General features: G+C 37.8%; 1 protein-coding gene across 1 annotated transcript in view; it reads left to right on the forward strand.

The window, feature by feature from the left end:
* CNTNAP5 (contactin associated protein family member 5) overlaps window positions 1-25,979 on the forward strand; it is an 848,385-nt gene that overhangs the window by 669,559 nt on the left and 152,847 nt on the right. Inside the window, exon 14 of the mRNA XM_046019554.1 lies at window positions 25,000-25,156. Within this exon, the coding sequence (XP_045875510.1) occupies window positions 25,000-25,156 (157 nt within the window). The remainder of the gene's footprint in view (window positions 1-24,999; window positions 25,157-25,979) is intronic.

Here is a 25,979-nt window from a genome sequence, read left to right on the forward strand (position 1 = left end):
CAAGGACTGGGTTTGCCAGCATTGGGGCTGAGTGCTAGATGTAGTGTATCATGTTATATTCTCATCACTTATCTTTCCTTCTGATAGCAACAAAATGACTTCTTAGAAAATGAATCCCAGCATTATGTTATTTGATAAAATATATACCTGTCTGTGAGAACTATAGTTAAAAATTTCTTGATAATGATACTTTCTCAAATCTTAAGTAAATTATTCATCTTTTCAGAAATTATATTGAAGTTATCATAAAAAGTGTTTGTACTGTTACACTTTTCAAATAGGGTGGTGTTTTGTGCTGTACACTAGACGCTGTGTGTGTGTGTGTGTGTGTGTGTGTGTGTGTGTACATGGACATATACCTACAAATATATATACTTGTGGTCATTTAATGAATTATTGAGAGTCTAATATAAACTGGGTGTCTATTGATTACTAATCATCCCTACCCTTAGGTACATTACTGACCATGTCTGCAACCTCATTTCTTTTGCTGTACCTTTTGTGATGCAGAAACATAGAAATAGTATATTGTAAGTCCTGAGTGATCACTAGCCAATGTTCTAACTTTTTTATTTAGAAAATTACTTTGTATCAACATACATAGCTAATCAGTTTTCTCAACTGGTCATTTAGTCTAACAAATATAGAGTACTCTTTTAAATGGTTTTTTCCTGCTCAGAAACCAAAATGACCACTTTCATGTATTTTCTGTTTGTAGACTATCTTTCAGAATAATTAAATGACCTTTGTGGTCTATCATGGAACAGAAAATCCTTGAAGGCAGGAAACTCATAGCCTTGTTTTATTTTTTGTTATGTACCCTGCAAATAACCATAAACAGGAGAGTGGTTAATAAATATTATTCAGATTTCGGCTGTGAAACAGGAGATACAGGCATGAAATCCCATTTTTATTACTATCATTATGCTGATGATCCTCTGGCCACTTCTTTCTGGTCTGTGTAATTGCAGAGCTCTTCATATTTTATTCATTAGAAGAGCTGCTCTGTGTCCATTCTTCTTATGTTGCTGTCTTGCACTGTTTCTAGCACTGCCTGGTGGGTATGGTCTGTGGGCTCCATCAACTTTCTGTCTGTACCTTGTTCAGGTCTCTAATGAATATTAGACTTACAGCCATCAGCTATGTTTTAAGGACAGAAATGAATGAAGAGGGGATTTTTGTTTGTTCATTAGCAGGCACTATGAAAAGCAAACTCACTTTATCTCCTTCATGAATTTGTTCACCTGTTATAATTTGAAGGAAAACTTGATTCATGCAGGGATTTGCATAAAGGGTTCCAGCTAGCTCTTCCTTTTTTCTTTCTTTTTTTTTTCTTTTTCCTGCCTTGTCTTTTTTTTTTTTTTTCTTATCATAATCAGGTAATGTCTATTAAACATTAGTGATAGAATATTATAGACAGAGTTGTGGGCAATTCTTGTACATGTGATTGTGTTTATGTATTTAAGAAAGAAGAAGTTAAGAATTATCTTTGGTAGTTGCTCAAAAAAGGGATTGGGGGAGAGAAGGAGCAAAAGAAGTAAGAATGACTCTGGAGGGGAGATAAAAGTGATAGGAGGGAGGGAGAAATGATGAAATGAGAGAGAGAGAAAGAGAAGAGAAGGAAGGAGGAGAGGAGAGAGACAGGGGTGGAGGGAGAAGGGAGAAGAGAGAAAGAATGAAAAGAGAAAGGAGGATTGGAGAAGAGGAAAGAAGAAATTAAAATGACCACTCAGGCAAGAAAGGGCATGGGTGCGTGGGAGTGTTTCTCTCTAATGTTCTGTAATTTACAGTTGAATCTGTAGTAGTTGATCAAAGGACAGGAAATACTGATTGCCTTACATAAACATCCTCATCCTACATGGTTTTCAACAAAAAGCCCCACAAAATATGCCATCAGCAAAAGGAATTTACAATATGGATGGAAACACTCATAGTATAAGCCACAGTGGGGTTAGTTGCTGTCTTCATAAATGATAACAATCACTTAGAGGTAATCTATTAACATGAATGATCACAATGGCATTTTGATTAGCAATGCAACATTTACTCCCTTCCTACTTCAACACACAATCACTGGTTTATCGAGTGCCTTATTTAATACAAGACTAGGAGCTATTTGTGAGGTATGGGTGACTACCTCTCTGTGTATATTTTATATACATTCCTGTAGGACAATGAGTAATAAGTAAATTTCGGACTCTGTGAGGAAGTAGTGGAAAATATGGATGGAACAGTTGTGTCCACCAAACAACTCAGGAAAGAATGCAGGGTTGGGAATATAGGCTTATTAGACATTTGTGATAAGTAATAGATGAAATGTCTATGAAGGACAAGGAAAATTTCTCCATATCTCTAACTGTGAGGCCCACCAAAGGGTTGTGCATGGGAGAAATATTGGTAAAAACAGCTAAATGGATGTATGAGTGGATGCGCTAATGAGTGGATGGAGGAACAGAATGGATAGATGAGAACTTTCATCATCTTCCCGTTGAAACAAATTAAAAGTGGGCACAGGAGAGCCATTTGACCCAGGGTGGGGAAGGTAGTAAATTTTTGTTCTGTTTTGCTTTGTTATTTGAGCCAGAGTAGAAGAAAACTAAGAGAAGGTGAATTGGTCCTCCCTAATCTTCCCAAAGTATGGAACAGAGTTTCCTAAATAAAATGAACTGAAGTGGAATGGATAACTGTGGCAGACACTTCTCTGGGGAATCTTCTAGGGAATTCATGGAAGATTAGAATCATCAAATGTATATTAACTGGATTTATATTAAACCAAAGCAAAAGAGAAGAAACTAGTTAATATATATTTCAGTGACTTTTTTTTTCCATTTTATTTATTTTTTCAGCGTAACAGTATTCATTGTTTTTGCACAACACCCAGTGCTCCATGCAAAACGTGCCCTCCCTATTACCCACCACCTGTTCTCCCAACCTCCCACCCCTGACCCTTCAAAACCCTCAGGTTGTTTTTCAGAGTCCATAGTCTCTTATGGTTCGCCTCCCCTTCCAAATTTTTTTTTTTTTTTTAATAAACAGATAATGTATTTTTATCTCCAGGGGTACAGGTCTGTGAATCGCCAGGTTTACACATTTCACAGCACTCACGATAGCACATACCCTCCCCAATGTCCTTTTATCAGTTAAATTAAACTGAATTTTTAGTATGTATTTTATTCATCTCCTTCTATCATTTTTTTTTTCTTTAGCTGGAACTGTAAAACTTCATGTCTGTGTTTTGGTAATGGAATTCAGTCTAAAACGGAGGCGCTCACTAGTACTTGGCAATCTATAGTGTCATTCAACAAGAATTCTTCAAAAATAAAAGGAGGGTAACATCTGAATACCTTGAATGAGGTTCAAACCATCTCACCAATGATTTTTAAATTTCTGTGTGCAAAATTTGTTGAGACTGATAGAAACAGAGGATCTTGGACACCATTCCCTGGGAAAATACAAAGAACCCTTGTTCTTATGAGCACATCAAATCATTCTGATTAAAGTCAGAATAATATTACACCTTGAGAAATACTGATCTAAGATTTCTAGAGAGAAAGTCCAGTTGGTTCCTGTTTATATGATTACCCTCTCCCTCCTCATGTAGCTGTTGACCAGCGATAGAGGTCCAGGCAAACTGGCTTTCTGAGAAACAATGGTAATTAATATTTATTTTTTCAGATTTTGCTTGTTTGATTGATTGATCATTAGATAAATCAAAGATATACCAATACAGTTAGGAAGACAAGATAGTTTGGAATATCTGAAGAGAATTGAAGATACAAACAATAAAAAGCACTTCACCAATAAAATATTTACTTGATGTATAATCATAATTTTGACTCAAGATCAATTGTTGTGAAGATCTAAAATACCTTTCATTTCTATCATTATAGGACTGGGTTTCATTTGATATAATAAAAAATAGTATTGGAATTTAGAGCCTTAAGATCTAAATTCACATCCTCCTAACCATGTGATCTTGGGAAAATTACTAATCTTTTATTACCTTCAGTTTATTTGTGAGTGAGAATAAAAATCTTCACAGAATTGGGGGGGTGGGCATTGAATGAAATAAGTTATGTAAGCCTTGTTTTGAAGACTAATGTGCAGTGATACAATTTGATTTCACTGATTGGAAAGCCAAAATGGCAGATGAAACAAGAATGACCTCAGAGTTTTCCCCTAGAACCATGCTTTCCACTAAATACTAGCCCGTTTTATTTTTTGTTTTTTGTTTGTTTGTTTTTTTCCTCTTGACACTCCACATGTTGCTTAACATTCTACTTCAAATTTATTTCATCCCAAGTTGCACTAGAGATTATTTTCACCTTTTTTTTCCTCCTTATCTACTATGTTGCAAGGTCCGTAATGGCAGGGCTCATATCTTTTCATATCTTTTCATATCTTTTTTGTGGTTTGTATTACATCCAGTCAAGTATCTTGTCCATTGTAGGTGTCTTATGCCATTTTATTAACCTCACAAATGAACTGTGGTGTCAACACTGTTGTGTGTGGCTCTTTCATTCTATGCCACATTTATAGGAAGCTCTTATTCAAAGGCTTCTTAGGCTTTATCACTGAAATGACAAAAATACTTGATGTCTGCCATGATGGCACAGAATACCAAAGGTGAATATACCCATATCATAACTGTATGAACTTCTATAACAATATATTTTTGTAAAATCATTATTGTTTAATTATTTATTTTTTATTAACATATAATGTATTATTAGCTCCAGGGGTAAATTATTTTTAATGTAATCTGTGCAAAGCATTTCCAGACTGATGTTTATTTTTTTTGCTATTTAATCACTTATTTATTCAGCAAATATGTATTGGGTTCTTGGCCCAAATCAGGCACATTCTACATTCTGGGGATATATTCATAGAACGAGAGTTAAAAGCCCTTGCTTTAATTCAAATGGGGGTTGATATATGAAGAACATGTTAAACAAACAAACAAAAGAAACAGAAGTATAGTTTCAGAAAGTGGCAACTATTCCTAAGAAAATAATTGAGTGATTTTGGAGCATGTTAAATAGGGTCAGTAGAGAAGAGGTGGGATTTAATTTCAGAATCCAGTGATACAACACAAAGAACCACTGTAAAAATTCATGAGAAGACCGATTTGGGCAGGGAAGAGCAAACATAAGGGCCCATGTGAGGGTCCATGGTAAGGTTGGTGCAGTTGGAACAGGCTGGAGTGCCAAAAAAATCAAGCTGAAGTCTGTGGGAACCAGACACGTGTGGTCTTGAGGGCCATGGTAAGGAGTTTGGATTTTATTCTTATACTGGGATAATATGGAAGGATTTTAATAGGAGAGATCAATCATCTAATATACACTTTAAAAATCCCAATTTTTTGTTATTAGAATAACTTTTAGGGAATAGAGCAATAGGGGAGGCTGGGATTTTACCTTTGAGTCTGTTGCAATCACCTGCAATAAGTCTCTGTGGCTTTGGCCAGGAGCTATCATTTGCTGAGTGACCTTGGAGGTATAATGTCTTCTCCAGGTAATGCCTTTGTTTCTTCATCTGTAAAATGGGATAGAATAATTTACCTCATAGAGCTGTTGTGGAGATTGAATAAACTAGATTATAAAAAGTGCATAAAACTGCCTGAAATATTTTAAATCGTCAATAAACCCTGGATGTTTTAAATTAGGATTGCTAGTATTAAGTAGGCGCATTAGCTTTAAGTCCCCAGATTTTTGCAGTTCTCTATATCTATGACTGTGTACAGACATTAGGAGTTTTACTTTTCTAACTCTGTTTCTTATCCATTATTATTATAATTATTATTATTAATTTTTTTTGCTATGTTAATCGGTATAGGTAACCTATGCCTTGGTAATAAATACATTACTCCAGGTCTCTGAGGCTTCATACAATGAAAGTTTCTTTCTTCTCACATTACGGTTTGATATGGACAGGGAAATCCTCCCCTATCCTTCTCACCCAGCATCTGAAATTACTACTTTCAAGTTTATCCTATCAGAGAAATGGTGTGTTAAACCAAAGATCTTATTTCATTAATGGTTCCCACACATTTATCATAGTTGGTCATTTTCTCCTACAAGGATCATATCTCCCTATGTTTTTGGCTACATTAAAAAGTAAAAAGGTCTATGAGCCTTTGTGAAGGTAAGTGTTCCTAATATGAGCCCTGTAGTGGTGGATCTTAAGGACCCAGAGTCATGAGACCAGGTCTGCCCTCAGTTACCTTGTGATTTTTGAGCAAGTCATTGAACCTTGCAAATCCTCTTCATTATAGCTCTTAAAATGAAATATACTGCCTAATGCAAAGTATTATTATATTCTCTCATGAAATGTAAACAGTGTAAATAGAATTATTTGTTATTCATTTTGTCTATCTCTTAGCCTAATGAGGAAGAATTCCTGTGACCCATTCTGGAGAGATTTGTCTAGTCTTGCTTTAAATAACCCCATCAAAGTGATTTTTATCATTTGTTTTGAGGGGACAGTATCATTAATCTTTTCTGCCCCTCCCTTTTGTGCTCACTTCAATTAAATAGGCAGGGAGAAGAGACCATTGAACAACATTATAAAAATGTTAATTCCTAATGTCACTGAGTAGCTCTTAATCACACTATTAGACATATGGTCTGATTTAATGATCCTGACCAACAAGCGGTAAGACCAAGATTGACTTTGATGAATGTCTACCATTATTTTCTGATATGGATGAGGTTGTTTTTCTTTCTAACTAACTATTTGCTCAGAAATGATATTCTACTAAGAAAGATTATATAAAATGCTTTGTTTGATGGTCAGAGTCTTATTTCCTAAACCAGTGTTTGATGATTTGTATTTTGATCATATAAGGAACCATTTTGGTGCAATCACCTGTAATTATTTGCCCTTTCAACTTGGGTGGAATCTTTCTCTCCCTCTTATTTTTCAAGCCCACATGCTCAACTACAGTCAGTGAAATAGCTTATCTTTAGTATGTTCGGAAGTCTTATTACTTGAGACAGTTGCTTCCTCTAAGGAAGCTGTAGTGAATTTTGGGTCCCCTTTAGTGTCTCATACCTGCACGGACTCTTCCCAGAGGCACCATCCCCCCTCAATGCCAAGCCTCTAATCAAATGTCACGATTTCCATGAAATTAAACCATTTCCATGAAATCTTTCTCAGGACTCCCTAGACAAAATTTATAGTTTCTTATCCTGGGCTTCCCTAGCCTTTTATTAACTGCTCTATTTTGGCCCTAATCTCATTCTAACTTTCATTTCTCCCAGCTGTGTATAAGTCCTTCTTTCCCTAAATGTTATGAGCTCCTTTGGGGTAGTGATAGTCTGTTAAAATTATATCAATGGGATATACACCATGATCTTTGTATAGTGTAGAATGAAGAAATAATTGAGGGGATTATGTTTGTATGTATGTATACACACATGTCACACTAATATACATACTATATATATACACTAATACACACACTAATGTATATGTATATATACATATACACTAATTTATACCATTGTATTTAATTCCATTATTTTATAAATCATAGATATATGTATGAGATATGTATCTATTTTATATACATAGATGTATGCATATGTGGGTATGTGTATATATATATATTTAAGTCTTATGTTATTCTACTAGCGGAAGCTGTGCCAGGTGACAGCCTAGTGATCAGACACTTGTATGATTCCTCCAGAGTCCTATGCACAATTTCTAACCAAATGCATGGGTGTGAGGCATTGAGCCTAGGAAGGATGAATGGGGACTATTACCATTGGAGAAAACTGTTATCTGAAATGTAGGAAGGTCTAAGCACCATATCTGAAGGGAAAAAAGATAGGTGGGAGAGTCAAGGTTCCACTTGAAATAATGGTCCCTGAGTTAAGACAGGCTCAGAGTGAACCCAGACTGAGCTCAACTAAGCATATGTGGAAAGGCAAGAAAGGCAACTGCAGAAGAGGACTAAGAATGACTCCCAGAGCAACCACTCAAGTACCTGCTACAACTGTTTACATATATGGGCCAGAAGATAGACAATTACTTGGGCCACAAGAGAATTGATGTTTCTTTATATTTTCCTCATCTGCCTATATTTCTCTTTTTTTGTTTCTAACCAAATTGTAAATCCTTTGAAAGCAGAGCCATTGACCTTTCTATTTAGTTCTTTATAAGCCCTACCGAATATGTTTATGTGGTTTTATCTAATTTGTATTATCAGTTATTGTCACAATAGCGTTACCCAGCCAGGTGCCAAAGCTCACTGGAATACAGCACTCAGTGCTTATTCTCAGCTCACACATCCGTGCATCAGAAGTAACAACTGGGCTTCATGCGCCTCATCCTGAGGTCCAAGCTGGACAGGCTGTTACTCCCTTGACGTGTTCTCATGCTTATGTCAGAGAAGATCCTCAGGGGAAAGTGGAAACATCCATAACTCAAGGTGTAGACTCTGAATGGACACACTGCCATTTTTCTCCACATTCAATGGGCCAATGTAGCAAGAGCAAATCTAACATCAAGGAGACAGTGATGTTTACCATGAAACCACTATAACGTACGTTTACTGATCAGTGTGGACATTTTTGAAGCTGTAAAAGAAATGAACACTAGATGTCTTTCCATTGGCACGAGCTTACCAGAATTTATGGCTATGAGCATACTACTTGTAAACGTAGAAATAAAATGAGGAAAAAAAAATAAAAACAGTGACAACAGTTCAACATGGTAGCACTGTCTCTGTATATTTACAGAACTTTCCAGCTGAGTTTGTTTGGAATTGTGTCTGGACTGTTTCTAGTGGTGGCAACTGCCAAATTCTCTTGGCTGTGGCTGTAGTTATCACTGGGAAGCTATTGTGCTTATTGTGTTCTCAGTTATCAAGACTTTAATTTAAACAATTGCAAGATTAAGGAAGGATCTCCAATTTGAATTCTGTTCAAAAACTCAGTGATTAAGCCATAAAAGGGTGCAGGTAACCTGAATCACGATCTGTTTTAAATTTCTGACATTAGGAAAATCATAATGTGAAATTAAACATGTACAGCTTGGTTTTCTGCTTAGGTGTTCTTTAAAACTTATTCTGATTTTTCTCTCCTTGAGCTCTGTCTCTGTGTATATCATATAAAATGTCTCGCTGGAGGAAACCTGTACTTATGCACTAATTATCAAAACTCATAGTTTAACCTTCTATAATGCTTTAAATTCAAATATATTTTTCTGATGCTGTTTGTAAAGGAATTAATATAGGCTTAATTTCTGAGGTCAAAAGTGAGGATTAGGATTTTTCCTCATCTGAATCCTCTTATGTGTCTGTCTGTCTTTCAATCTCTCTCTCTCTCTCTCTCTCTCTCTCTCTGTATCTCTCTCTCTCTCTCACACACACACACACACAACTTCTCCAAACTGAAATTCCTTTATAAAACATTGTACACTGTACAATGTACAATGTACAACTGTATAATGTACAATATGCAGTTCATTTCCTCCTTCTTTGGACTCAACTGTGAGAATTATTTTCCAAGTTTATGTCGCAATACCTTCTTGAGGATAATTAGAGTAATAGGAGTTTCGTGTTCGTCAATCTCAATGGGATGTAAAGTACACACAGACATTTCTACAGAAGCCCAAGGATAGAGACAACCTTTAAAGTCTTGGACTTCATTCCTTCTCTAACTAAAAAAAGGAAGACAGGGCAGGGATGAAGTTGAAGACTCTAAACCTTGTCTGTGTCCTTGGGTTCATGTAGAAATGTCTGTGTGTACTTTACATCCCATTGAGATTGATGAACATGAAGCTCCTGTGACTCTAAGTATCCCCAAAAAGGTACAGACAAACCTGAGTCTACATACCCTGCATGGTCCAATATGTCAAGTAAGTTACATGGTGGTCTGCATGATTTTCTTTTTTTTTTTTTTAATTTTTTATTTATTTCTTATTTTCTTATAAACATATAATGTATTTTTATCCCCAGGGGTACAGGTCTGTGAATCGCCAGGTTTACACACTTCACAGCACTCACCATAGCACATACCTTCCCCAATGTCCATAACCCAACTCCCCCTCTCCCAACTCACCTCCCCCCAGCAACCCTCAGTTTGTTTTGTGAGATTAAGAGTCACTTATGGTTTGTCTCCCTCCCAATCCCATCTCGTTGAATTTATTCTTCTCTGATCCCCCTAACCCCCCATGTTGCATCTCCACTTCCTCATATCAGGGAGATCATACGATAGTTGTCTTTCTCCGATTGACTTATTTCACTAAGCATGATACCCTCTAGTTCCATCCACATCATCCCAAATGGCAAGATTGCATTTCTTTTGATGGCTACATAGTATTCCATTCTGTATATATACCAAATCTTCTTTATCCATTCATCTGTTGAAGGACATCTAGGTTCTTTCCATAGTTTGGCTATTGTAGATATTGCTGCTATAAACATTTGGGTGCACGTGCCCCTTTGGATCACTATGTTTGTATCTTTAGGGTAAATACCCAGTAGTGCAATTGTTGGGTAGTTCTATTTTCAACATTTTGAGGAACCTCCATGCTGTTTTCCAGAGTGGTTGCACCAGCTTGTATTCCCAACAACAGTGTAGGAGAGTTCCCCTTTCTCCACATCCTCACCAGCATCTGTCATTTCCTGACTTGTTAATTTTAGTCATTCTGACTGGTGTGAGGTGATATCTCATTGTGGTTTTGATTTGTATTTCCCTGATGCCGAGTGATGTGGAGCACTTTTTCATGTGTCTGTTGGCCATCTGGATGTCTTCTTTGCAGAAATGTCTGTTCATGTCCTCTGCCCATTTCTTGATTGAATAGTTTGTTCTTTGGGTGTTGAGTTTGCTAAGTTCCTTATAGATTTTGAACACTAGCCCTTTATCTGATATGTCATTTGCAAATATCTTCTCCCATTCTGTCAGTTGTCATTTGGTTTTTGTTAACTGTTTCCTTTGCTGTGCAAAAGCTTTTGATCTTGATGAAATCCCAATAGTTCATTTTTGCCCTTGCTTCCCTTGCCTTTGCCAATGTTTCTAGGAAGATGTTGCTGTGGCTGAGGTCGAAGAGATTGCTGCCTGCGTTCTCCTCAAGGATTTTGATGGATTCCTTTCTCACATTGAGGTCCTTCATCCATTTTGAGTCTATTTTCGTGTGTGGTGTAAGGAAATGGTCCAATTTCATTTTTCTGCATGTGGCTGTCCAATTTTCCCAACACCATTTATTGAAGAGGCTATCTTTTTTCCATTGGACATTCTTTCCTGCTTTGTCGAAGATTAGTTGACCATAGAGTTGAGGGTCTATTTCTGGGCTCTCTATTCTGTTCCATTGATCTATGTGTCTGTTTTTGTGCCAGTACCATGCTGTCTTGATGATGACAGCTTTGTAATAGAGCTTGAAGTCCGGAATTGGGATGCCACCAACTTTGGCTTTCTTTTTCAATATTCCTTTGGCTATTCGAGGTCTTTTCTGGTTCCATATAAATTTTAGGATTATTTGTTCCATTTCTTTGAAAAAAATGGATGGGATTTTGATAGGGATTGCATTAAATGTGCAGATTGCTTTAGGTAGCATAGACATTTTCACAATATTTATTCTTCCAATCCAGGAGCATGGAACATTTTTCCATTTCTTTGTGTCTTCTTCAATTTCTTTCATGAGTACTTTATAGTTTTCTGCATATAGATTCTTAGCCTCTTTGGTTAGGTTTATTCCTAGGTATCTTATAGTTTTGGGTGCAATTGTAAATGGGATTGACTCCTTAATTTCTCTTTCTTCTGTCTTGTTGTTGGTGTAAAGAAATGCAACTGGTTTCTGTGCATTGATTTTATATCCTGATACTTTACTGAATTCCTGTACAAGTTCTAGCAGTTTTGGATTGGAGTCTTTTGGGTTTTCCACTTATAGTATCATATCATCTGCAAAGAGTGAGAGTTTGAATTCTTCTTTGCTGATTGGGCTGCCTTTAATTTCCTTTTGTTGTCTGACTGCTGAGGCTAGGACTTCTAGTACTATGTTGAATAGCAGTGGTGATAATGGACATCCCTGCCGTGTTCCTGACCTTAACGGAAAAGCTTTCAGTTTTTCTCCATTGAGAATGGTATTTGCGGTGGGTTTTTCATAGATGGCTTTGATAATATTGAGGTATGTGCCCTCTATCCCTACACTTTGAAGAGTTTAGATCAGGAAGGGATGCTGTACTTTGTCAAATGCTTTTTCAGCATCGATGGAGAGTATCATATGGTTCTTGTTCTTTCTATTATTAATGTGTTGTATCACATTGATTGATTTGCAGATGTTGAACCAACCTTGCAGCCCTGGAATAAATCCCACTTGGTCGTCGTGAATAATGCTTTTAATGTACTGTTGAATCCTATTGGTTAGTATTTTGGGGAGAATTTTCGCATCTGTGTTCATCAAGGATATTGGTCTGTAGTTCTCTTTTTTGATGGGATCCTTGTCTGGTTTTGGGATCAAGGTAATGCTGGCCTCATAAAATGAGTTTGGAAGTTATCCTTCCATTTCTATTTTTTGGAATAGTTTCAGGAGAATAGGAATTAGTTCTTCTTTAAATGTTTGGTAGAATTCCCCTGGGAAGCCGTCTGGCCCTGGCCTTTGTTTGTTTGGAGATTTTTGATGATTGTTTCAATCTGCTTACTGGTTATGGGTCTGTTCAGGTTTTCTATTTCTTCCTGGTTCAGTTGTGGTAGTTTATATGTCTCTAGGAATGCATCCATTTCTTCCAGATTGTCAAATTTGTTGGCGTAGAGTTGCTCATAGTATGTTCTTATAATCGTCTGTATTTCTTTGGTGTTAGTTGTGATCTCTCCTCTTTCATTCATGATTTTATTTATTTGGGTCCTTTCTCTTTTCTTTTTGATAAGTCTGTACAGGGTTTTATCAATCTTATTGGTTCTTTCAAAGAACCAGCTCCTAGTTTCATTGATTTTTTCTATTTTTTTTTTTTTTTTTTTTTTTGGTTTCTATTTCATTGATTTCTGCTCTGATCTTTATGATTTCTCTTCTCCTGTTGGGATTAGGCTTTCTTTGTTGTTCCCTCTCCAGCTCCTTTAGGTGTAGGGTTAGGTTGTGCACTTGAGACCTTTCTTGTTTCTTGAGAAAGGCTTGTACCGCTATATATTTTCCTCTCAGGACTGCCTTTGTTGCGTCCCACAGATTTTGAACCATTGTGTTTTCATTATCATTTGTTTCCATGAATTTTCTCAATTATTCTTTAATTTCCTGGTTGACCCATTCATTCTTTAGAAGGATGGTGTCTAGTCTCCATGTATTTGGGTTCTTTCCAGCTTTCCTCTTGTGATTGAGTTCTACCTTCAGAGCATTGTGGTCTGAAAATATGCAGGGAATGATCCTAATCTTTTGACACCAGTTTAGACCTGATTTGTGACCCAGACCCTGTCACAAATCAGGCCTAAACTGGTGTCAAAAGATGTGGTGTGGATGTGTCAAAAGATGTGGATGTGATCTATTCTGGAGAATGTTCCATGTGCACTTAAGAATGTGTATTCTGTTGCTTTGGGATGAAATATTCTGAATATATCTGTGATGTCCATCTGGTCCAGTTTGTCATTTAAGGCCTTTATTTCCTTGTTGATCTTTTGCTTGGATGATCTGTCCATTTCAGTGAGGGGAGTGTTCAAGTCCCCTACTATTATTGTATTATTATTGATGTGTTTCTTTGATTTTGTTATTAATTGGTTGATATAGTTGGCTGCTCCCATGTTAGGGGCATAGATATTTAAAATTGTTAGATATTCTTGTTGGAAAGACCCTTTGAGTAGGATATAGTGTCCTTCCTCATCTCTTATTATAGTCTTTGGCTTAAAATCTAATTGATCTGATATAAGGATTACCACCCCAGCTTTCTTCTGATGCCCATTTGCATGGTAAATTGTTTTCTACCTCCTCGCTTTAAATCTGGAGGTGTCTTCGCGTCTAAAATGAGTTTCTTGTGGGCAGCATATAGATGGGTTTTGTTTTTTTATCCATTCTGATACCCCGTGTCTTTTGATTGGGGGCATTTAGCCCATTGATATTCCGGGTAACTATTGAGAGATATTAATTTAGTGCCATTGTATTGCCTGTAAGGTGACTGTTAATGTATATTGTCTCTGTTCCTTTCTGGTCTTTTACTTTTAGGGTCTCTCTTTGCTTAGAGGACCCCTTTCAATATTTCCTGTAGAGCTAGTTTGGTGTTTGCAAATTCTTTCAGTTTTTGTTTGTCCTGGAAGTTTTTATCTCTCCTTCTATTTTCAATGATAGCCTAGCTGGATATAGTATTCTTGGCTGCATGTTTTTCTCATTTAGTGCTCTGAATATATCATGCCAGCTCTTTCTGGCCTGCTAGGTCTCTGTGGATAAGTCTGCTGCCAATCTAATATTTTTGCTATTGTATGTTACAAACTTCTTCTCCTGGGCTGCTTTCAGGATTTTCTCTTTGTCACTAAGACTTGTAAATTTTACTATTAGGTGACGGGGTGTGGACCTATTCTTGTTGATTTTGAGGGGGGTTCTCTGCACCTCCTGCATTTTGATCCTTGTTCCCTTTGCCATATTAGGGAAATTCTCTCCAATAATTCTCTCCAATAGACCTTCTACTCCCCTCTGTCTTTCTTCTTCTTCTATAATCCCAATTATTCTACTGTATTGATTAGGTCCCTAGCGTTTGGTACTGCCTCTTGTTCTTTTGTTTGTGGTGAATTTTTCCACCTTGTCATTTTGTCCAGATAAGAGTATATGAAGGATCAAATAAAATACTAAAAGCGTGGCAAAGACCCCAGAAAAATGAGCTTTAACCAAATCAGAAGGGACCCCAAATCGTGGGGGGGGGGGGAGAAAGGGGATAAAAAGAGGTTCAGAAAAAAAAAGAAAAAATTAAAAAAAAAACAAAACAAAGAAAAAATATAAAAAAGAAAGAAAAATATATATATTAGATAAACTAGTTAAAAAACGTTAAAAAAGAAAACGGTAAAAGTTTAAAAAAATTAGCAGAAGAAGAAAAAAAGAAAGAAAAAAATTGAAAAAAAATTAAAATTACCACAAGACTAAAGAATCATGGGGAGAAAGCCATGAGTTCTGTGCTTTGCTTTCTCTGCCTCTGGAATTCCGCTGCTATCCTCGGTATTGAACCTGCTTTCCTTGGTACATGAACTTCGTCCTGACTGGATTTTTTATTGATCTTCTGGGGGAGGGGCCTGTTGTAGTGACTCTCAAGTGTCTTTGCCGGAGGTTGAATTGCACCGCCCTCACTGGGCGCCAGACTAAGTAATCCATTCAGGTTAGCTTTCGGAGCTTTTGTTCCGTCTGCGCTTTCTGTAGTGTTCTGGAGGACGGGAATGAAAATGGCAGCCTCCCAGTCTCTGGTCAGGAGGAGCCGAGAGCCTGGGGCCCCACTCCTCAGTGTGCCCCCAGAGAACAGCGCCCAATCACTCCCGTATCCCCGGCCTCCAGCCACGCTCCGAGCTCACCCAGCCTTCAACCGGTTCAAGGTAACCCCGAGCTGAGAGCTCAGTCCTCGGCTCTGTCTCTGTAGCTGGCTTCCCTGTTCTAATACCTGCGAGCTCTGCGACACTCCAACACCTCCGATCCTTCTGTGACCCTGCGGGACTTGGGGGCACGCTGACCCCGCAGGGGCTTCACCCCAGTTTAGTCTCTGGAGCAATGTCCCTCTGTGGAACAGACTTTTAAAAGTTCTGATTTTGTGCTCCATTGCTCCACCACTTGCCAGGAGCCAGCCCCTCCCACTGCAGTCTATCTTCCTGTCTTTTTGGATTCACTTCTCTGCCAGTCCTATCTTTCAGAATGTGATTGATTTTCTGTTTCTAGAATTGCTCTTCTTCTTCTCTTCGATCTCTCATTGGATTTGTAGGTGTTTGCAATGTTTAGATAAGCTATCGAGCTGATCTCCTGCTACCTGATGTAGTCTCAGCCTGCTACTTCTCCACCATCTTGACTCCTCTGCATGATTTTCTATTTTAACTTATTTGTCAAACACCCTAGCCAGTTTATAACTTGGGGAACAATTCCAGTTCTAAGAAATTGATGTAAAAAAAAAAATAAGTATAAAAGAAAACTGAGAAACTCAGAAAGGTGCAGAGCTTTTGAAAGGCAGTCTAGCTACAAGGCATAAATTGTGCTTCTTAGTATGTGTGCAGTCTTCAGCAAAACCAAGTATACTTGTGGCTGTCTTCAGAAATTCCTGATGGGGTCGTCCTGGGAAGGTTCTAGCAAGCAATGCTAACATTAGATTCTGCTGTGGCATTATTAGTTTGTATGAGTGAGTAGTAGTTAGATATATTAGGAATGTGTTGTTTTTATTTTAGTGATTGTAAGAGATTACCCATCACTTGCAATTGCTTAGTTATCACTTAAATCTACCCATATGTATTTTTTTTGAAAGGCCCAAGTTTTGTGTTTTATTTTGTTTCTTTTTTTATTTAGTCTTTTTGGGATTTGGGGGCCCTAAATTTTTTAACCATATATTATTTCCCCACATGTCAGAGAACAGTGGCATAACATAGGTATTAAACCCATGGACTCTTGGGCAAGAATACTTGGATTCAGGTTCTCACTCTGAACTTTCTAATTGCATGGCCCCAAGAGGGTATTTTAAACCTTCTCTGCCTCACTCTCTTCATCTGTGAAGTTAAGGGTAATACCCACCTCCTAGGATAGCAGTGATGATGAAATGGGTTGGTATGTGCAGAGCACATCAGAATACTGTCTGTAACTTAGCACATGCTCAGTAATGTTTCCTATTGTAACTTTTATAAGCCTCATGACAAATGATTGATCTTGGTCTGGTGATATTCTATTTGATATTAACAAAAAGCATCTTTTGTGGTTACATACTGCCACACACTGAGGTCATTCACTCTAAGCCGTTAACTTTCTTAGGAGGGTTTTTTGTTCAATATATATATATGATGAATTTTCCTAGACTTTGTTGTGTACATGAGGATACATAACAATAATAATTCCAAATGCATAGAAGTAATGCAAATGAATGCAATTTCTTAGTGATTTTTTTTTCCCCTAAATCTTGCATATGGAGGACCTCACCACCTCTCTGAGACCTCTGTGTCTACTGTTGAGGTCCTAGTGGTGCCATACTCCAGGGGGATCCAGTTCTCCCACTTTTTTTTTTAATTGTGTTATGTTAGTCACCATACAGTACATCATTAGTTTTTGATGTCGTGTTTTAAGATTCATTGTTTACATATAGTACCCAGTGCTCCATACAATACATGCCCTCCTTAATACCCATCACTGGGTTCACCCATTCCCCCACTCCCTTCCCCTCTAAAACCCTCAGTTTGTTTCTTGGAATCCTCAGTCTCTCAGGATTCATCTCCCCCTCCAATTCCCCCCCCCTCCATTTTTCCCTTCCTTCTCCTAATGTCCTCCATGCTATTTCTTATATTACACACATAAGTGAAACCATACGATAATTGACTTTTTCTGCTTGACTTATTTCACTCAGCATAATCTCCTCCAGTCCCATCCATGTTGATGCAAAAGTTGGGTATTCATATTTTCTGATGGCTAAGTAATATTCCATTGTATATATGGGCCACATCCCACATTCTTCTCTTAGGTTTTCTTGTGGAAGTCTGCTGTAAGAGAGGCAGTGCATTAAAACACTTCTTCTTTGACAAGAGCCCCTAAAATCCTGTAGCCTCAGGTCTCAGAAGCACAAAGCATTGTGCTTCTTTTCTGGGGTGCATAAACTCTGCTCCAACAGTTTAGAGTTCTGATCCATTATGTGATATTAAGTGTGTCTTTACCTCCAGGATAGCCATTTTATTATTATTATTATTATTATTATTATTATTATTATTATTATTACTATTTTGGCAGAGAGAGAGAGAGAGCACAAACAGAGGGAGTGGCAGACAGAGAGAGAAAGAGAGAGAAGCAGGCTCCCTGATGATCAAGTAGCCCGATAGAGGACCCTGGGATCATGACTGAAGCTGAAGGCAGACATTTAACCAACTGAGCCACCCAGGTGTCCCACCATTTGTCTTATTCTTACCTGCCCCATAACTTTGGTTATCATTTCTGTGTTAATGAAAATTTGCCTTGTGAGTCCTGTCTCTGCAGCAAGTCAGAATTCACATGCCCAGTCTCCTTTCCAGCTGGGAGGCAGGCATGTCACCTCTGCTTCCCTAATCAGACCCCTGTATGCAGCTCTTACTGGAGGTGAGCGCAGGGAAGCAGGCTCTGCGTGGAGCTTCTGTTCTGAGGGTTCGGATCATTGGCCACAGTAACATCTGTCTTTGGGGGGATGGCACCTCTTGACCCGATTGATCCTTAGAGAGGAGTGGTTGTGGCACTGGCAGCGTGACGTCTTTGGCTGGGCAGGTTCCATATTTGACTTTCAAGGCTAGTGAGCTAGGCAGAGTTCCCTCCGCAGGCCAGTGAGTAACATGGTGAGCCCATTAGCCAAAAGCCCATTTCTTCCCTGGTCATGGTTCTGTGGCATCCTGATATCTTCTTAATTATACCCTTTGCCTTGGAACTATCAGAGTGAATTCTTAGTTTGTAGCCAATATTCTAATTTAATACATGTTCTATTTTGCCTGTTTCCTGCTACTTTTTTTTTTTAATTGAACAGTCCAGTTAGAGTTTCCTAATAATTTTGAAACTAATGGTTTGAAAACCAGGTGATAGATTTTAGGAAATCCCTTTATTTTACCTTGATCCTACATTTCCTGATCCTTTACACTGAATATTTCCTTTGTTTGCTGTGTTATCCTCCAGATAGCCAGCCATTGAGTCCCTTGCTCCTGCCCTGAAGTTTTGCTCAGAATTTTAATTATTTTTTCATCAATTTCTATCCTGACCATTCTAAAATTGCAGCCCATCTTTCCTTGCAGTCTACCTTACCTTGGTCTGCTGTGCTGTTTCCATACCTCTTCCATACCTCTTTATTTATTTTGCATTATATCTAATGCAATTATTAATGGGGTGTCTGGGTGCCTCAGTCACTTTTGCATCCAACTCTTGATTTCAGCTCGGGTTATGATCATAAGGTTGTGAGATCAAACCCTGTATCAGACTCTGTATTGGGCATGGAGTCTGCTTAAGATTCTCACTCTCTCTCTCTGCTCCTTTATATCTCCCTCTCTCTGTCACTCTCTTTCTTTCCCAAATAAATAAATAATGGGAAATTATTTAATTACTATTATTGTCTGTTTTCTATAATTACAATGCAAGCTTTTGGGGCATGTTTTCTTTTTTTTTATTATTTATTTTTATTTGTTTATTTACAGCGTAACAGTGTTCATTGTTTTGGCATCACACCCAGTGCTCCATGCAGTACGTGCCCTCCCTATTACCCACCACCTAGTTCCTCAACCTCCCACCCCACCCCACCCTCCCCGCCGCCCCTTCATAACCCTCTGGTTGTTTTTCAGAGTCCATAGTCTCTCATGGTTCATCTCCCCTTCCAGTTTCCCTCAACCCCCTCTCCTCTCCATCTCCCCATGTCCTCCATGTTATTTGTTATGCTCCACAAATAAGTGATACCATATGATACTTGACTCTCTCTGCTTGACTTATTTCGCTCAGCATAATTTCTTCCAGTCCCGTCCATGTTGCTACAAAAGTTGGGTATTCATCCTTTCTGATGGAGGCATAATACTCCATTGTGTATATGGACCACATCTTCCTTACCCATTCATCCGTTGAAGGGCATCTTGGTTCTTTCCACAGTTTGGCGACCGTAGCCATTGCTGCAATAAACATTGGGGTACAAATGGTCCTTCTTTTCACTACATCTGTATCTTTGGGGTAAATACCCAGCAGTGCAATTGCAGGGTCATAGGGAAGCTCTATTCTTAATTTCTTCAGGAATCTCCACACTGTTCTCCAAAGTGGCTGCACTAACTTGCATTCCCACCAACAGTGTAAGAGGGTTCCCCTTTCTCCACATCCTCTCCAACACACATTGTTTCCTGTCTTGCTAATTTTGGCCATTCTAACTGGTGTTAGGTGGTATCTCAATGTTGTTTTCATTTGAATCTCCCTGATGGCTAGTGATGATGAACATTTTTTCATGTGTCTGATAGCCCTTGTATGTCTTCGTTGGAGAAGTGTCTGTTCATATCTTCTGCCCATTTTTTGATATGATTATCTGTTTTGTGTGTGTTAAGTTTGAGAAGTTCTTTATAGATCCTGGATATCAACCTTTTGTCTGTACTGTCATTTGCAAATATCTTCTCCCATTCTGTGGGTTGCCTCTTTGTTTTGTTGACTGTTTCCTTTGCTGTGCAGAAGCTTTTGATCTTGATGAAGTCCCAAAAGTTCATTTTTGCTTTTGTTTCCTTGGCCTTTGGAGACATATCTTGAAAGAAGTTGCTGTGGCTGATATCGAAGAGGTTACTGCCTATGTTCTCCTCTAGGATTCTGATAGATTCCTGTATCATGTTGAGGTCTTTTATCCATTTCGAGTTTATCTTTGTGTATGGTGTAAGAGAATGGTCGAGTTTCATTCTTCTACATATCGCTGTCCAGTTTTCCCAGCACCATTTATTGAAGAGACTGTCTTTTTTCCATTGAATATTTTTTCCTGTTTTGTCGAAGATTATTTGACCATAGAGTTGAGGGTCCATATCTGGGCTCTCCACTCTGTTCCACTGGTCTATGTGTCTGTTTTTATGCCAGTACCACGCGTCTTGGTGATCACAGCTTTGTAGTAAAGCTTGAAATCGGGGTAACATGATGCCGCCAGTTTTGTTTTTGTTTTTCAACATTTCCTTAGCAATTCTGGGTCTCTTCTGACTCCATACAAATTTTAGGATTATTTGCTCCAGCTCTTTGAAAAATATCGGTGGAATTTTGATCAGAATGGCATTAAAAGTATAGATTGCTCTAGGCAGTATAGACATTTTAACAATGTTTATTCTTCCAATCCAAGAGCATGGAACAGTCTTCCATCTTTTTGTGTCTTCTTCAATTTCTTTCATGAGTGTTCTATAGTTCCTTGAGTACAGGTCCTTTACTTCTTTGGTTAGGTTTATTCCCAGGTATCTTATGGTTCTTGGTGTTATAGTAAATGGAATCGATTCTCTAATTTCCCTTTCTGTATTTTCATTGTTAGTGTATAAGAAAGCCACTGATTTCTGGACATTGACTTTGTATCCTGCCATGTTACTGAATTGCTGTATGAGTTCTAGTAGTTTGGGGGTGGAGTCTTTGGGGTTTTCCATATAAAGAATCATGTCATCTGCGAAGAGAGTTTGACTTCTTCCTTGCCAATTTGGATACCTTTTATTCCTCTTTGTTGTCTGATTGCCATTGCTAGAACTTCTAATACTATGTTGAACAAGAGTGGTGAGAGTGGGCATCCTTGTTGTGTTCCTGATCTCAACGGGAAGGCTGCAAGCTTTTTCGCATTGAGGATGATATTTGCTGTGGGTCTTTCATAGATAGATTTTATGAAGTTCAGGAATGTTCCCTCTATCCCTATACTTTGAAGCATTTTCATCAGGAACGGATGCTGGATTTTGTCAAATGCTTTTTCTGCATCAATTGAGAGGACCTTGGGGCATGTTTTCTTTCTTTGTTGGTTTGTTTTGTTTTAAACTGATTTATTCCAGGTACCTAGAACAGTTCCTGGAACATTATAGATCTTCAGTAAATATTTGATGAATGAATGCATATTGAGATATGTCCATATCTGTATAATTGTGCTTTCTGCCTTTACTTTTTTTAAATACCTGGTCAGGAGAAAATAAATCCAATTTCTCCAGTGGTTGAAATGTGAACCTAAGGTGTAGATTCCCTTCCTGACTATATCATTAGAGTCATGAATCAGAGCAAGTCCTATCCTTTTTGATCTTTGGCTTCCTTCTTTGTTATGCTCCAAAGGAAAACAAACATTAAAAATGGGACATCTGAGAGGAAAATTTAGCAATGATTCTCCTGCTTTCAAATATCTGTGTGTGTGCATGTATTTTTCTCCTCTTTTTCCTTTCTTTTTCTTACTCATTGACATGCATTCAGTTAACATAATTTAAAACCTTTATACTAATTTCTAGACATGAAGAGGGGACCCCAAGCCTCAATTCTGTAAGACAATGATGGATTTGAAACCAAGCAAAGCCTCAAGTTGGTGTGAAACTTCTAGAGGCTTAAGATACCAAATGAGAATTGGTAAAATTCCTAGAAAGCAACACAGATACCAGAAGCTGTACGCAAATTGGTTGTTTGGAAATCATACCATTAATAGTGATGCCATTAATATGATTACAACCTTGATTTAGCTCATAAGCAAAAATAATTCATGATGGTATTGAACATTATTATTTGATCTGGACTAATGTTATGGGGGAGAATCCTGGGCAGCGCCAGAAGGAGGTAGAAGTGGGAGATTTCGGGACGCCTGGGTGGCTCAGTTGGTTAAGCAGCTGCCTTCGGCTCAGGTCATGATCCCAGCGTCCTGGGATCAAGTCCCACCTCGGGCTCCTTGCTCAGCAGGGAGCCTGCTTCTCCCTCTGACTCTGCCTGCCACTCTGTCTGCCTGTGATACCTCTCTCCCTCTCTCTCTCTCTGACAAATAAAAAATAAAATCTTTAAAAAAAAAAAAAAAAGAAGTGGGGAGATTTCTTCTCATGTTTTGGACTCAGAACCAACATTGGTAAATATATTCACATATAAAATGTTTTACCATTGTGTTCCCTGGACTCACACACCTGGAAAATCGACCTAAATTTACTTCATTCCCAAAAGTAGTGCCCTATGCCCTAAATAAACCCACCAGCTCTCTAGGCCACTTGAGTGGCTTATCTAAGCTAGAATTTAGAAATAAAACAATTCATTTGAACTATTGTTCCATGATTTATAGCCATTTGAAACTAGGGAAAATGGATTTAAACCATTGAGAATTAGTATTTAAAAAGAAGGGTCTGATTAACAAATATTGAAAACTGGAATTCTAGCTTAAAAGATAATAAGGGAGGTTGGAACATTTTAGGCAGGAACAGGTGTGTTATTTTGGGTTTTGTATGATCCTTCAAGCTTTCCTCATTTGAACTCATTAACTCTAAGATACTTTTGGTTTTCACAGTATCTTCCTGAACTTTTCATTATGACCTACTGTTTCTTGGAAGATCCAGATTGTCATTTCTCTTCCTACTTGCCTCAGTGACTTTCATAAGTATATTAGCACAGAGAGCAATCCAGAGAAAGTTGTTGCTATCTGTGCATACACAAATAATTTGTAAATTATGTGTTTGCAAATCAAGAGTTGTATGCACAATTAAATCTTGACTTGGCAAAATTCCAACCTAGTAACATCATCAGACAGCCTTTGTTCCATTTTAAAATGCTATATCATTAAAAAATGATCCCTAATAAGCATTTTTTTTCATTTTTTAGTTATCACATGTTAAGTGCCTGTTGTATGCCAAAAGAAACAAAACAGCAATTTCCAAAGGGACCTGGACCTAACTCCATGCAGCCTGATGATGTATAACACCTCCATTTTTCCCTACAACCCATTGCTTGATACACTATCATCTTCTGAGTAATAATTTTAATCTACTGAAATATTCCCAATCATAAAAGAAAACTCCAACAGATTTACTAAACTAAGCTTTGAACAAAACAAACAAACAAACCAAAAGGAAGAAATTGAGAAACACAAGACTCCAAAGTAGTTTTCTCTCAACTACAGAAACCAGAAATCAGAATTTATATACCAACTCTGTATGGGTTAAATATGCCTTCAGAAGGAATTATTTGGCCCTTGCAGTATTGATCGTCAACAGGTTTTATTCTTTTTCCTTCAAATCTTTGAATTTGAAATATATAACTTCTCTTTAAACAAATTAGAAGCTATGGTAATCCAGGGTTCTGACACTGTTCCTTCCCCTTAGCCTCCACTTGTCCTCAGAGATGATCAGAAACTGAGAACTAAGGTCAGGTCAGTCTTGGCCCTCATGCTGTTGTTTTTCTTTTAATAGTTTTATAATGAAATTAATTTCTGTATCTGTATCTTAAAAATATTTGGTCTGCAATTTAGCCCAGTTTACTTAACTATGCTAACTGTCTGATTTGAGTTTGTGACCCTGCCTGTGAACATTGTGATTGATCCTTGTCCTACTATGTGAATACTTTTCATGAAAGTGTTTTTATGTCTGTATCTGTTTATATCTATAGATACGGATATAAATATAGATGTATATATGGTTATGTGTGTGTGTGTGTGTGTGTGTAGAGAATTTTGTATATATGTACAGATACATATAGATCCATATACAGGATGAGAGAGGGAAAGAGAGGAAGGGGGAAAGAAAGAAAAGAAAAGAGGAAATGAGAAAGGGAGGATATATAAGCATATGTATATTATATATGTGTAATATGTGTAAATGTGTATTTATTCTTTTCTGAAATTTAATTTAATTTTTTTCAGTGTTCCAAAATTTGTTGTTTATGTACCCCGCCCAGTGCTCCATGCAATACGTGCCCTCCTTAATACCCACCACCAGGCTCACACAACCCCCACCAAAACCCTTAGTTTGTTTCTCAGAGTCCACAGTCTCTCATGGTTTTTCTCCCCCTCCAATTTCCCCCATCTCACTTCTCTCCATCTCCCAATTTCCTCCATGTTATCTCTTGTGCTCTGCAAGTAAGCAAAACCATATGATAATTGACTCCCTCAGCTTGACTTGTTTTACTCAGCATAATCTCCTCCAGTCCCATCCATGTTGATGCAAAAGTTGGGTATTCATCCTTCCTGATGGAGGCATAATATACCATCATATATACGGACCATATATTCTTCATGCATTCATCCATTGAAGGGCTTCTTGGTTCTTTCCAGTTTGGCAACTGTGGCCATTGCTGCTATGAATATTGGGATACATCTGACCCTTCTTTTCACTACATCAGCATCTTTGGGGTAAATACCCAGTAGTGCATTTATTCTTAAAGACATTTCTTTGCAAGCTTCTGACACCCTCTGCAAACTATCTTGTCTTTCAGATGGAACACCATTTACCTGGTGGATTGGACGGTCCAATGAAAGGCACCCTTACTGGGGAGGAGCCCCACCTGGGGTTCAGCAATGTGAATGTGGCCTGGATGAGAGTTGCCTGGACATTCAACACTTCTGCAACTGTGATGCTGACAAGGATGAATGGTAATGGGGATTATGATCTTTCTGCAGTTGTGGGGGAAGGACTTCAATTGATGAACATAATTTCCCCCAAGAGAAAAAGACATGTTGAAAAATCCAATATAAACTAGGTATCCTTGTTTGTGATTGTTTTTAACTTGGAGAATTGCCAGGTGTAGTACTTTTAGGACTATCACTGAGGTTTGTAACATAAAACACATTGTCACATCATCACTTCCTTATAGTCTGAACATTCTATTTTGTACAACAGAACAAAATGCAATACTAAGCTTTGTGACTTATCCAATGTTTCTATAATGTGTGGACTATATGTTCTGGGAGAGAGTGTGGGAGATAAGGATATGCAATTATACAGACCATATCTTCATTCTACCATTTTCCCAATGATGTTTCAGTCACCAGCCTACCTTATCATGGAGTAGAAATATAGCAAAGAAAATGTATATTTATTGAGCATCTACTTAATCACAAAAAACCCTTATCAATTCCTTATAATTTCCCCACCTTTGCATCTTAATATTGAGAAATACAGCTTATAGAGAAGTTAAATAATTTTCCCAAGGTTATACACATGTATTAAGTGACAGATCCAGAATTTGAACTCAGTTATGGCAGAGACTAGGTCATTCTTGTTCTCCAATATCATGTTGCTTTTGTAAGATGAAGTTTAGTTTTTGGTCCTCATATCCATAATATCTACTTTGCATTTGTCCTCCAGGTGAACTGCCTGCTTTTTTACTGTATTATGAAAATAAGCATAGAACATTTCCAAACCTGCTTTTGTTTTCACTAAATTTAAGGCATTCTTCAGTTTTGGTTTTGTAAT

The sequence above is a fragment of the Meles meles genome, chromosome 9 (genome assembly GCF_922984935.1).
Source record: "Meles meles chromosome 9, mMelMel3.1 paternal haplotype, whole genome shotgun sequence".
In the NCBI taxonomy this organism is placed as follows: domain Eukaryota; kingdom Metazoa; phylum Chordata; class Mammalia; order Carnivora; family Mustelidae; genus Meles; species Meles meles.